The sequence below is a fragment of the Phoenix dactylifera genome, chromosome 9 (genome assembly GCF_009389715.1).
Source record: "Phoenix dactylifera cultivar Barhee BC4 chromosome 9, palm_55x_up_171113_PBpolish2nd_filt_p, whole genome shotgun sequence".
Taxonomy (NCBI): domain Eukaryota; kingdom Viridiplantae; phylum Streptophyta; class Magnoliopsida; order Arecales; family Arecaceae; genus Phoenix; species Phoenix dactylifera.
This window is the reverse complement of record NC_052400.1, coordinates 17,870,275-17,883,867: the sequence shown is the minus strand read 5'-3', so window position 1 is coordinate 17,883,867 and position 13,593 is coordinate 17,870,275. Positions and strand designations below refer to the sequence as shown.

At 35.4% G+C, this 13,593-nt stretch overlaps 1 protein-coding gene across 1 annotated transcript; it reads left to right on the top strand.

Moving 5' to 3' along the window:
* Positions 1-2,736: 2,736 nt before the first annotated feature.
* LOC103709021 (CMP-sialic acid transporter 1-like) lies at positions 2,737-13,217 on the top strand. Its single transcript, XM_008794218.4, has 8 exons — positions 2,737-2,878; positions 4,540-4,623; positions 4,843-5,057; positions 5,687-5,765; positions 7,739-7,908; positions 8,068-8,254; positions 12,467-12,544; positions 12,702-13,217. Exons 1-8 carry the CDS (start codon positions 2,828-2,830, stop codon positions 12,840-12,842), a joined length of 1,005 nt encoding a protein of 334 aa, XP_008792440.2. The 5' UTR covers positions 2,737-2,827; the 3' UTR covers positions 12,843-13,217.
* Positions 13,218-13,593: the final 376 nt, after the last annotated feature.

The following is a 13,593-nucleotide window of genomic DNA, read 5'->3' as shown; positions in this document are numbered from 1 at the left end:
GTATAAAATTTGTTGGTCCCTCATTTTTGTAAATCATTATATTTCTATGCTTTTGTCTCCCAAGCTACAGTGATTAACAGCAACTGTTCATGCTTAAAACATGTGGTGATTGGAAGAAAGGACTGGAGGGTTTTTGCCATTCTCTTGGCTTTTCAATTTGAGAAAACTGGATTATTGAGTTGCACAGCTTTTTGGAATTTTGTTAAAGGAAATTCAGATCTTTATCGTTCATAATAATTTTGTTCCATGAGCAAACTTTATTTGTTTCCTTATTGCACTCAGCGAAATTCACATTCTCTGACAATTTAAACAACATACAGAATTATGTGTGCGTTTGCAGATAAACCTATTTGATATATGTTTTCTATATTAGGGAAATATGGAAAGTCACAGGAAATCAGATATAAAACAGGTGGTGTCAGCTGGGAATCAGAAACAGACTGCAGATGCTATAAATTCGACAGCTTCAGTGACGATGTTAATGAAGCTGAAATTCTGCAACTTTATTGTGAACCACTGCATTGACAAAACTCAATATGGCAAGGACTTGAAAGGTCTTCGTCTGCCTTAAAAGAAATATTCGCAACTTGGTCATATCACTGGGACAGCGTGAACTGGGCAATGCCCCAGCAGCAGCAGCAGCCAATATCTGATGATATTTGCAATACAGGCCGGATGTTAAATGATAAAGCATGGACTATAATATTGTTGCTGATTGTGATAATACTGAACGAAGGCAATGGCAAAGTTAAAACTTGTACCTGGCAAGACGTGCAAATATCAAGCTGGTGATTGATGAGAAAGTAGTAACCCTTGGAACGACTTTTGGGTATAGAAAGCAAGTGTTGGAAATGTAATTTGTATGCTATAATATTTTTTAGTTATTTCTGCAGCTCTGTGTCATTCAAGTAACCAATTCCTGGATTTTTACTTGTGAGAAGCACGGTCCCCATGTTTTTGAGAGAGAAGGTGCTTTTGTAGGATTTCAGAAGTGAATCATAATGTGGGTTGGTAAAAGAGAAGCAACGCTGAAGGACTATATATCAAGAATAGATTAAAAGCTTATTGCGTCTTTTAGCTTACGGGATGCAGATATATAACTTCAATTTTATCCAATCTAGTTGCACTCAGCAGTCAAAATATGAAATTGAAGTAAAACTTCTTCAAATTTTATGCCCACTTAGGTTGAACCTTAATTGTTTATTTGTGGCCAAAATTTGCAGGTGATATCTGATACCACCAAAAATTTCAGTGCTGGTACACTCTCCATTTTATGCTGCCAAATATATGATGACTCGATCACCTATAAGTCTTTCTTATGCTCCTACATTCTAGTCGCACAATTTTTGTCATAAGCAATGAAGGCACTCACTATGAAGAGTAGGGGGAAAAAAAGAAGAATGATGTTGGATGTGATTAGATCATCTGATAATGAAAAACTGGCCAATCTATTGCGTAGCCTGTTCAACAAGCTTCAATTCAGTGGCATCGTCAGTCTCTTAGGCTGCTTCTTGTACCTGTTCCTCTTCACAGGCCTATGACTGGCAAATAACTCACATAGAATAATGACCAAGAGGTTAAATTTATATAGTGTATTTATGTATGTATATATGTAGTGTATTTATGTATGTATGTATGTAATAAACTATGTGATTACATATGCATTTATATATATGCATGTATCCAAGGCAATAATATGGGTTCATGGGTTTGGAAATCTCGAACCTTTACTAGATGAAAAAATTTCAATAGGTTTGATCAGAGCCTATACCTAGACTTTTCATTGTTGGATCTAGATCGAGTTTGAGTCAGGTCAGATTGTGTATTGAGTTTATGTATTAGAGCAGCAGCCTTGCTCTTGTATTACACCAAATCTTGGAATTTAAACAATCACTTTGTACTGCTCAAAATAGGAGCTACTAACTTTTTTTTTGCCCCAGCAGACATCACAATCTATTTAAGCTATCCATGTGATGAAATAAGCTTTCTATATTTCATGAGAAGGAAAAATCTATAAGGAACATAACAGTGTTAATTTTCCACCAGTTGGAAATTAATTTTTTTAAAAAAATTACACTCAAGCTATCAAAATTTATGAATAACATCTTTTCCTTTATCAATGGTATAATATATATTTCATATAACTTTTCTAGAAAAGTATATCCTAAATCAAACATAAACTACTTTGGAATGTACTATACCAAACATGCCAAATTATTTTTCAGACATTTTCAAAAATCAAAAATAGTATTCTGGTGAAAAAATTTTTTTTTTGAGAACCAAGCAAGTCCTAAATAGGATGGTTCCGATGATAGATTTAAAAATTAAAAATTGTTCGATTTTGATTTCAATTATGATTTTGGTGATTCCCTAATTCGACATAAAATTCAAAATCTATCTTTAAATTGAACATATTCGATATTTAATATCTTAAATATTTTTTATATTTAGAGTAAATCTAAAATACTAACTTTATGAAAATAACCATCAAATAATCCTAGATCTATCTCATTTAAAATATATGAAAATTTTTAAATAAAAAAATAAATAATTTTTGATTTTTTTTGGTTTCGACTTCGCTGTGTTTTCTTGCAGCGGCGATTATAATTTTTTATTTAAAATTCGTTGGAGTTCGATTCCGATTTAGGGAAAGTGAATTTTGATTTCACTTTCGATTTTTTTACTGGTCGTACCGAATCCAGCCATCCCTAAACTAAAACACTGGACCAATTTATAACGCGGCATTGTAATTGGTCTCCAACAACGTTCCCAGATCTCCCTTGGGTCGTTAAACCTCCTCACTCGCTATCCTCAGCAAGAAAGAACGATGCAGTGGTACTTCGTTGCTTCTCTTCTCACTCTCCTCACCAGTTCCCAGGTTTCAACCCAAACCCTAGCTTCTATTTTCTCCTCCCCTTAATCGCATTGCTTTTCGTTTTATTTAGATTCTATGTTCAAAGAACTCCCCAGATCCGTGTTCGATTCATTGCTTGTCATAACTTTAGGGTTTCACGGATCCGCAATTCAACATTGGAACTGATCTGCCTCGCTGCGCCTATAAATCTTTCAAATATTTCGTGGTTTTTATTTGCAATTGTGTCGAAGGATCTTCTTTTCCCTCTATGTTTTACTTCAGTAGGTGGGGATTGTTCGGTGAATTTGGCGATGAACAAAAAAGGCTCTTCATCGAAAGCGTTTCCAATTTGGATTTCTTGATTCCTATTTCTTGCATAGTTTTTCATCGATTTTTAGAGGGATTCAATTTCTTGTTTCTTGCACTGTTAAATGCGATAAGTGCACTGAAACAAGGCATGGGAGTGAAAATATGGGTAGCAGGTGTTCTGATTCAACCTTTAGGATTCGTTCAAGGGGATCTGAAATTAATGAACCTAAGGTTCTTGATTCTTATATTTTATCGATTGATTTCTTCTGTAGCCAAACTGATGTAGTGGCATCTATTGAAAAGAGTAGGCTAGGATTACTTTATATGATGTATTGTTAGATATTATTACTCTATGACCGATTTATTCTAATTCTGAGTGATCTGGATGGAGATCCTCTCCAGGCTTTTCTCATTTAACTGCACTAAAAAATGCTGTATTTACTGATTGGTTTAAGCCATCCTTTTCATTTCCCAACACTCAGTAGATGCACCAACTTGAAGCACATTTTTAGAGATAAGGGAATGATTATATTTTCATGTTTTTGTTGTACCATCCAGAATGAAGACACCTTCCTTAGTTGATAGATACATTATATTCATCATCTTGGTATTGGCTGGGGCTTGCGAACAACAAACCATCTTGACATAAAAATGTGCAAATTAATGGACTTACTCTCAATGATGATTCAATCTCTCATGTGAAATTGTGAAGACCCTAAGAATCATGAGGAACTTAAAACATGGAAACTAGATAAAACTAGATGCCTGGTGGATCAAATATGTAAGATACTATGTGAGTGGTGATGGAGGTTTAAGGGTTTAGGGCGACTACAAGAAAGAAGTTTGCTTTTCCAAAATACAGCGTATTTGATTTTGACTTAATGAGGGGTGCTGGATTTTCTGAAAAGTGAACCTGAAGTAATGCCTTACTCTTGAGATTTTGATGGCATTGTGTACCTCTTAATGAGATAAAATCCTATCATAGTGTGATTTAGATTTATATTTAGAATTGCCTATTCTTGTTGCTAGAAAGGATAATGCTGGTGGTTTAAGGCATGTGGATTGGCTGGGGATTGTAGTGGCGGTGGTCATCTGACAAAATATTTTTTTATTATTGTATTATTTATTAGGCTTATCTTATTCTTCCCCTTGGTTTCTTCTTAGGAAATATTATCTATCAAGCACTTGGATTCACTTTAAACTCTTCAAGTTATGGGTCTCAAAGAATGGATCTATTTTTAGAAATATTTTATTAGTAAAGAAAATGGTGATAGTGATAATGAATTTGTTTGCAAGATACCTTGATGGTATCAGTTATAAAAGGTCTTGTTGGGCTACAATTAACATACAAACATTTCTCTTTGTTTACATGGCAGGGAATTTTGACAACACTCTCACAAAGTAATGGCAGCTACACATATGATTATGCTACCGTTCCATTTCTTGCAGAAATATTCAAGGTACCTTTTGCTTTTATATTGTAACTTTGCCTTGTCTATTAGTGCAACCTACTCTGAGACATAGACTGAGACCTTAAGCATCTCAGCAAGAGATTTACATGATCTGTTATAGGATATCTGAGATTGTACACTAATATGTTATTTAAAAAGTATCACCCATCTGTTTGATAGTAGTTGCAATTGTCCTGCTGACATCATCATCCTATTTTCATACTTCAGCTTCTAGTTTCCACTTTCTTCCTTTGGAAAGAGTGCAAGTCATCAAGCCCTCCAAAGATTACCACAGAATGGAGGACTGTGTGGTTATATCCAATCCCTTCGATGATATATCTGATCCACAATAATGTTCAGTTTGCTACCTTAACTTATGTGGATCCATCAACATATCAGATAATGGGCAATCTCAAAATCGTAACAACTGGTATCTTATTCAGGTACTGCTCTTAGTCCTTTGAGAGGAATATATAGAACTAGATATGTAGAGTTGGTTTGAAGAATTATATTCTTGTTCTTGATCAGCTTATGCATCATGCGAAAATAAATTTGGATATCTCTATACATTATTTTCTTATTCAGCTGTTAAAGTTTCAGAAATATTACAGTCACCATTATAGGCATGTTTTGGAATGTTTCAGCCTTGCAAGATTATTTTTTTATTCGGTCTTTTCCCCCTAATTTGGACCCTCCAAGTATCCACTTTACTGCTTTACTGTGATTGGGAATGGCTAAAAATATGAAATTTGGGAAAAATCCAGATCTTGGAGTAAGATGAAGATCAAGACTCACATTCATGACTTAAGTAGGAACTAAGAAAAAGTTTTCCGCGAGCTTGGTGTGACCATATCATGCCTAAAGATGTCTATAATGTTAAATATTTCTTTTAACAGTAAAAGCCTAACCTGAAAAGTCTTGCATCTCTGTGTAGTTCTAAAATCCTAAATCTTACATATAGTTTTTGAGGAGTATATGTGTGTATTCGTTGATATTTTTGCTAACATAATGTGATAATTTTTGAGTAATAGAAAATAATTATTAGCAAATTTTTCTCCTTTTGATGTTTTAGGTTGTTCCTGAGGAGGAAATTGTCAAACTTACAGTGGATGGCGATTGTATTATTAGCTGTTGGAACAACTACAAGTCAGGTTGCCCTTCTACTATGGAAACTGACACCTTTTTCTTTGTAGAATCATTTTTTGGGCCCTAAAACATGTTTTTTGGTTTTATTTCTTATTTATTGAGCATCTGTACTGCAAAAAGAAATTTAAATAATTTTACCGCAATTTCATTATTGTTATTTGAGATTTTCTATTTAGGAATAGTGGCATGTCATGTTGGATGCTTTCGATGCTTGTGCTTTGTGCTCTAGCTAGTTCTGGGAAGCAGCCATGTGAATCTTGGGTGCCCAATTCATTTGATAGTATGTGTAAATCAAAACTCAGACATTGTTGACTGCATCCAGTTACTGTACATGGTGACAGTAGTTTACTGTTTTCTGTTATATCATGACTATATTCTATGTTACGAACTTCTAGATATCAGTATGCAAATCTGAGAATCTCATCGAGATAATATTTGAATATCTTCTAGATAATATTTGAATATCTTCTCAAAGTAACATATTAATTAATTTAATTTTATCTTGCAGTTACCTGTGCAGTTGTTGGTTATTTTGGAGTTTTGTAAGATGTCGAATCTGTTTGAATAATTGCATTTGTATATATCAACCTCAGGCTCTTGAACACAGAGGATTCTTACTACCATTTTATCCATCATAATATGAATTAAAAAGACAATTTGTTGGATATGAAAGATAGGAGCATAACATCCTCACCTTCGATAATTTAAAGAAGATCGTCAAAGTACTGTACCATTCTTAAAGCCCTTTTTAATTGTCTGTCTGCTAAAGCATTCACCTCTGCTGGAACATTTCCCAGATGTATTATATTTTTATTAAAATCTGCACTATATTTTGATCTAGGGAAACCCATCCAAAGTACCTCTTTCTTTAAGTATACCTTCAAACTTTGAAGACTGTACCGAAGTCTCTATAACTTAGGAGTCCATAAAACCCCATTCTCCTGAGTAAGCTCTTTCCACGGTCAATCTGAATATCATAAAAAATGCTGGGATATCTTATCAAGCTTATTGCTTGATAAAATTCAGTCAAATTTAAGTGATGCAAGATAGGATGGAGGTGTTCAGGATTTCTGGATTAATGAACTCCCTTTTGCCTCTGTGACCTCATCATTCTGATAGACTTTTTTCATTAAAACTCACTGGGGATAAAGTTTTTTCTTTGATGAGACTTGGAGAAATCCATGTAGTTTTGTTTCATTTGGTCAACTTAGAACTTTACTCTTCACGTATTTTTATCAACTTTAGAAAGATGGCTTGCTCTGTATTTTTGGATGGATCTTGATATTTTTTGCTGGTTTCAGGGATAAAATGGTAGGAAGGTTGATTTTTTATGGTTTAGGGCTTCGAATGGCTTGAGAGGTTTTATGATATGATAACAAATAGTTGGGGTTTAGAGTGGAAGAGTTAACTAAAAATAGGTAAGGGCAACACTTCATAATATTATCCTGGCTGAAGTCAAAGTCTAAATTGAACTGACATGTTTTTGTAGAAGACCTGTTACATTCTTTGTTTAAGGTGATCACAAATTTGATAAGGTTAGGATCCATCTTGCCATATTCTAGACCCCAAAAGGTCCAGCAGTTATTGAAGAAGGTTTAGCAGGATCAATATCTGCAAATTGTGGGCCCCACAAGGCCCAAGGACTGCTTAAATGGGTTCTGCAGGACCCAGAACCGCTAAAGGAAGGCCTTGTTAGGCCGCCTGCCCTGGAGAAGGGTCCCATATGATGCACTATCCCTTTTCTAAAATCTTTATTCATGTTTTATTTCTCAATATATCTGTTGCTCATATATCAGATATTTTGCATATTTTTAGTTAGTGCTTCTTAAGAAAAAACCTCAGGTGAAAGCCCTTTAAAATAATCAATAGAATTTCACTAATAATTTGAATAACAACAATTTTCTTCATGTGAACTGTCGAGTAAATTCAATCCACACTATTCTTAGGTAAGCATAATTTTCTCTCGTGTGTGATGCAGGTGAAGGGTTGTGGAGAAGCATCATGTGACTCTCTCTTTTCAGCACCTATACAGGGATACATGCTGGGACTCCTGTCTGCTTGTCTTTCAGCACTAGCTGGTGTTTATACAGAATACTTAATGAAGAAGAACAATGACAGCCTTTACTGGCAAAATGTACAATTATATACGTGGGTATCTCTATGTGGCCATTGTAACACTGCCTCTGCTTTTGGGCTGGCAGTTTCTATAGGTTCAACTTCTTAGGCATTGAAGAGAAATATGCTTCTTGATGTGAATATAGCATCAGGGAACTTTGCTGACTTTTCTCCCATATAACACACTGTCAGGTTTGGCGCTATCTTTAATATGGCACGACTTCTTTTGGATGATTTTAGAGTTGGATTTGAGAAGGGACCATGGTGGCAACGCCTTTTAAATGGGTACTCTACTACCACATGGATGGTTGTATTAAATTTAGGATCTACTGGGTTGCTGGTGTCATGGTTGATGAAATATGCTGACAATATTGTGAAGGTAATTTTTTTTACTGTCTATTATCATATATACACATGTTAATAAATGTTCAGTTATTCAAACCAATCATCAGAGACTATGTTTTACAAAGTTATTTTTGAACACGACTAGATCATGCATTGTAACACAACAATCTGGCCAAAACTTCTGATTGTTGTCTTAATTATTGTGATGTCTTTTTATAAGGTCTGGTCTATATTTTTTTATTCTATTTTATTAATATCATGATCATGATAACAGAAAAAAACCATTTGCTGACCTCCAAAATCATTTGAGAGGAGGTTACAGTGGAGCGGTTATAATAGCTTGAAGGGTAGATGCTTTTTCATGAACCTGACCAAGATCAAATATAGTAGACGACAAGCACTAAAACCCATCTCAAACCTAGACTATACCTTTTATCTTTGCTAAGAGAGCACAAATACCTCTGCTTTATATTTTTGTTGAAAGAGTAGAGCACTTTTCTTATCACTTATAGTGGAAATAAGGTTTGTTTTCGAGATCCTTCATATAGGTTTGAGGTTTACTAAATACAAAGTTACAAACATCATCAGATCTGAAATTCTACGATCAATTCTCATCATGGAAGTTTCAGAATGTGTTTCTTGAAATTACAGCTTACATAGTGATGATTTAATAGAAACATTACATGTCTAGTGTATAGAAGTGCTTAATGCAGCAGAAGTGGAAACCTTTCCTAGTTTCTTAGATATGCAACCGAAATGGGGTTCATGCTAGTTATATACATCCATTCGTTTAAGAACTTCCTGCTGATGGTTGAGGAAGTCCAACCTTAAACTAGATCAATCTGTTCTCTTCAAACATGTGGTAGGTGTAGAAGAGAAGCTTATGCGAAGTTCTATGAATTCACTGAGGTTTCTTGATGACTGAAAACCATTTAAAGTAATGAATACGAAAAAAGTCAGGGCTTTGTGTAAAATAGAAAAAGATTTATGAAGAGACAGGTAAAATTAATTATTGCTTTTTGATAAATTATTACTCAAAATGTCAGTATGAAGAGTAACCTTCAAATGCTAGGATATGTATCAGTATTATGGTTATATATCTAAAATGAATTAAAAGATTACGTTATTCTCATGCCCTCTCAATATGTATTTAACAAAAATAATAATTAAATTTATCAAAATTTATGAAATCCATGGTTAAGTTAATAGAAATGTGTACGTGGTGTATGCCACATGCTTTATATGTCATTTTTCTGCCTTAGGTTTATTATATGTTGTATGTTTGAGTATTCTGTTGCTAGTAAGCATGTGAATGTGTAAGTTATTGACATGTCTCTGCACAAAGGGAATTTAAGAATTTCTTGTCAGGGTGGGGAGCTGGTTAATGGAAATAATCAAACAATTTCTTGAAAGTGCACATTTTTGAACTTTTTTGGAAGTGATCATGAATTTTACTAGCATAAAGTGCAGACTGTTAGTGATCCTGAGTTTATACGTGACCACAAAATCTGCAAGATTTAGGAAGGCCATGGGGGGAAGGGAAAGATAAGAGAGCCTACTTATAAAGGCACTGATTGGATGACCTTTGTACATAATTTTGCTGGAGGGCCATGGACTTGATGACTTTGAGGAGCACATCAAAACTGCCATGACAACTTATGCCAATCAAGACATTTAGCACAAGGCTGGTGGTAGAATACAACTAATATAGTGAGGGGACAAGGGTGGTAAAAATTGAGGAGAGAGAGAGAGGCCCGAAATCCCAAGTATATGGAACCTTATGCAATCTTACACATATGGAGGTAGGTGAAAAGTAAATAAAGCCAACTGATTGTTTCTGGGTAAGTAATCAAGTTGTTATAAGAAGAAATTTTACAAAGTGATATTAGTGCTTTGTCCACTTCTACCATATGCAAGATCATCTTAATTTTGCAGGAAGGTTGATTAGGTGAAGAGAGAGTGCACTAGGATGACCCTGCTCAGGCCATGAGATCACAGGAAAATATGCAGATATGGTGTTTGAGAATATCCTCTTGACCAATTAGGATTTGTATGATGTTTTGTTGACTTCTGATGGGTGGACAAGGGTGAAATTGATATCCCATGCAACAAGGTTCATGTTTTAGTTGAGAAAAATGATAAAGGTTGCAAGTAGATTAGGTAATTCCAAAAGACTTAACCTGTTTCAACCTAATCCATACCCAAAATCTGGATCAATGATTAGGTATATATTCTAAATTGAGACCTAGACTTTAACTAGGTTCTGTATCTATCTTGCTTAATTGGTCCAATGTGATGAAACATCACGAAACACAATAAGACCTAACAATCCTAGTTCAGTATTCATGTCTAGCCTGTTAAATTAGACATGATCCAGTTCATCAGGTGACCTGGATATGAATCATAGACCCAGAGCCTGTTCATGTCATAACATGATCTTAGGTAATGGATACCACTGTGATGATGATGCTGTATTTTATTGATGCATGCTAAGGGATGGACGCTATTTTGGAAAATCTTATGTTGCTTGTTGTAGGGTATTTGGTGGTGCACGTCATATCGCAATCAAAGATCATCTATTTTCTATCCAGCTAAGAATACTATGATCATTACCATGGGATGATAAGGAAATGGAGGCATGAATATTCATCCAATTCCATTTCTTATTTTTACACATGGTTAGGAGTTGATCTTTACCAGCTGTTCATTTAAAGTTTCCACAAATTATACCCTATACTAGGAGTGCTTCAATAATTCTAGAGTTCGCACTAATCACATCTAGGCTCAGACTTGCAATTTCATCTACTTGATGTACAACATACAACTGCAACTGGAGGAAGAAGGCAATGGCAATGGCCAACATCTAGTGTTGCATTAAGGTATATGAGATTTTTTATTATGTTTATTAAGTTAGTGTACATTATCTTGACCATAAGATATCTAGTCATATTATGCCTCTAGGTGACTTAGGTAAATCAAGTTGTGTTCCATCGTTCTTTTGCCTTTTGTGAAGGACATAAGCCATGAAGTTATTGGGAATTTTAACGTTCTTTTTCTTGCCCTGCCCCTGTAGAGACGTAGACTTACCCCACTTCCCCAAGGCAGCAGGAGGTATCTTTTTCTGGACCAGCCAGTAGGTTGCACGTGAATATCACTGCAAAATGTTGATTACGCTCCTTAGCCCTGAGTCCACCTTTGTCCATCCATTGTCTTTGCTGATACCCAGACTCTTTGATTCAGGCCTTGCTCTCTTTGTATGAAAGGAGAGACAAGAAAATTGCATGAAGAAAAAGGGAGACTGGACTCATCATTTATTGTAAGAGAAAACATGGAATTGCAGCCACCACATCTGTTTCAAATCCGTAGCACTAGTTCGTAATATAGGGCACATGTAAATGCAGGGGCATATAAAATTCTGAAAAAATCAAGAAGTATAAGTAGTAATTATGATTTAGGATTTGATTTCGAAGGTGTATGATTTGCCTCTCAATTTATTTCGTAGTCTCCTTGAGAGTTATTGGTAAGCAACTGAATTAATCCTAAAATACCTCAACATAGAAAATTATAAAAAAACCTGTGAATTGGAGAAAGCAAAAAAGCATGGTTTAGGAACAAATCTTAAAATGTGGAAAGTGCATATTATGTGTGTAATAATGTGTGTTGCCTATGCTCCTTTTTTGAAAAATCTAGGATGGCAAAATTATTTAGACAAGCAGACATCATGATTTAATCATATACAACATTGTACGTCATTATTATAAAGTTGTGGAGGATGGCATGGAGTAGAAATTGCTAGGGTGTATCCTTGTTTATTTTGATTTGCCTATGTATATTATCAGGTCATTATATGACAGAACTCAGTGCTAAAAAGCTTGACTAGAAGTAATGTCAACAATGTTAGTGCTGGCTGTTATTGTTGCTATTAGTCATACTTTGTTTTATGCTTCCAACTGACCTTTATTTGAATTTTTTTGATGACTTTCAATGCTCAGAGAATGTGTGGTTATGTATAAAACATCTTCCAACTTAAAAAGAAGCAAGCTCAGCCTTTCTTACTTTCTCTGGCTAATTTTGCCATATGAGCTTTATCAGATAGGTGGATATAATGCTGCTGCTCCAAGTTTGTTCTTTTTCATAATTCTTTTCTTGATGGTGTTACTCCGAGTTTTATGTTAAACTGTGCTACATGTTTCTCATGGTTAACTGTGCTTCAGTACATATTATATCAGTTCCTGTTGTCCTCCAGGTATATTCAACATCAATGGCAATGCTGCTAACAATGGTTTTATCGGTATTCCTTTTTAATTTCAAGCCTACTGTGCAGGTAAGTTTCAGGCCATCAACGTGAAAATTCAAAATTGTGATGTCCATTTAGTTGCTGATGTTGCCTGTTCTGTTCTATGACAAGCTGTGCATGTTCATATGCTAGTTTATCTGTCAGTATTGAACATGCTATTAAATATGTTCTTTTCTTCTTGCAGCTCTTCTTGGGCATAGTTATCTGCATGATTTCATTACACATGTACTTTGCTCCAGTGCGCATGCTTGTGGATTTGCCAACTACAAAGACACCAACTGATGCACTAAATGAAGTTGTTGTCGGACGAGCAGGAGAATCATAATATTGGATATCCTATTAACAGAGTTCCAACATCCCTGCCACTCAGCTCCCATATGGTTCGACGGATGGGAAAACCAAAAGTGTGAAGTCTTGGAGCATCAGGCTATGCAAAGATCAAAGAGCAAGTTCATCTAGGCAAGCAGGCCTCAGCCTACGGCATCAAGTACACGTCTATTTGAAAAATGGCTAGGTCATGCTGTAAGGCATACACTCTCTAAAGGCACCAGAGGTATGAATTAGGGCTGCGTCAGAACACTGAGCTTCTGTTGCCAATAGGTGGAATCAATTTCCATCTATTTCATTTTTTTTCAAAATTGATATAGGGGTCATACTTGGTTTTAGACATTCAAAATTGTGAGGATACTTGGAGTTTGAAGAATTGCATGATTGGACATGACCCTTTCTTGACCCCACAATGATAGGAGCCTCGTGCACTGAACCAATTTTTTTTTTTACTATTTTAATACTGATAAAATGACCTTGTCAGGAAAGAAACAAGTATGATATTTCTCATCCTATTCCGTTTCTTGTTAAGATGTGTGAGAGAGAAAGGGTAGGTTGTTGGGATAAGAACAGGGTAGAAGTGGGGTCTGATCGGTACAATTTGATAGGGCGGTTAAGGGCTGGTTTGGGAACGATCCGCTAGATTTGACAGGATGGAGGAGGGAAGAGAGGACTGGAGGGTAAGATAGGGAGGGAGCGAGTGAGAGCGGAAATTTATGCCGGGGTCGCAGGCTTGATCGCAGTGGGAT

What these genes read in the sequence shown, in the direction of transcription:
- LOC103709021 (XM_008794218.4), top strand. Translation starts at nt 2,828, where the DNA reads ATGCAGTGGTACTTCGTTGCTTCTCTTCTCACTCTCCTCACCAGTTCC. An exon ending in TTGGAACAACTACAAGTCAG is followed by an intron (nt 5,766 to 7,738) that starts GTTGCCCTTCTA and finishes TGTGTGATGCAG; the next exon opens with GTGAAGGGTTGTGGAGAAGC. An exon ending in ATTTCAAGCCTACTGTGCAG is followed by an intron (nt 12,545 to 12,701) that starts GTAAGTTTCAGG and finishes TTCTTCTTGCAG; the next exon opens with CTCTTCTTGGGCATAGTTAT.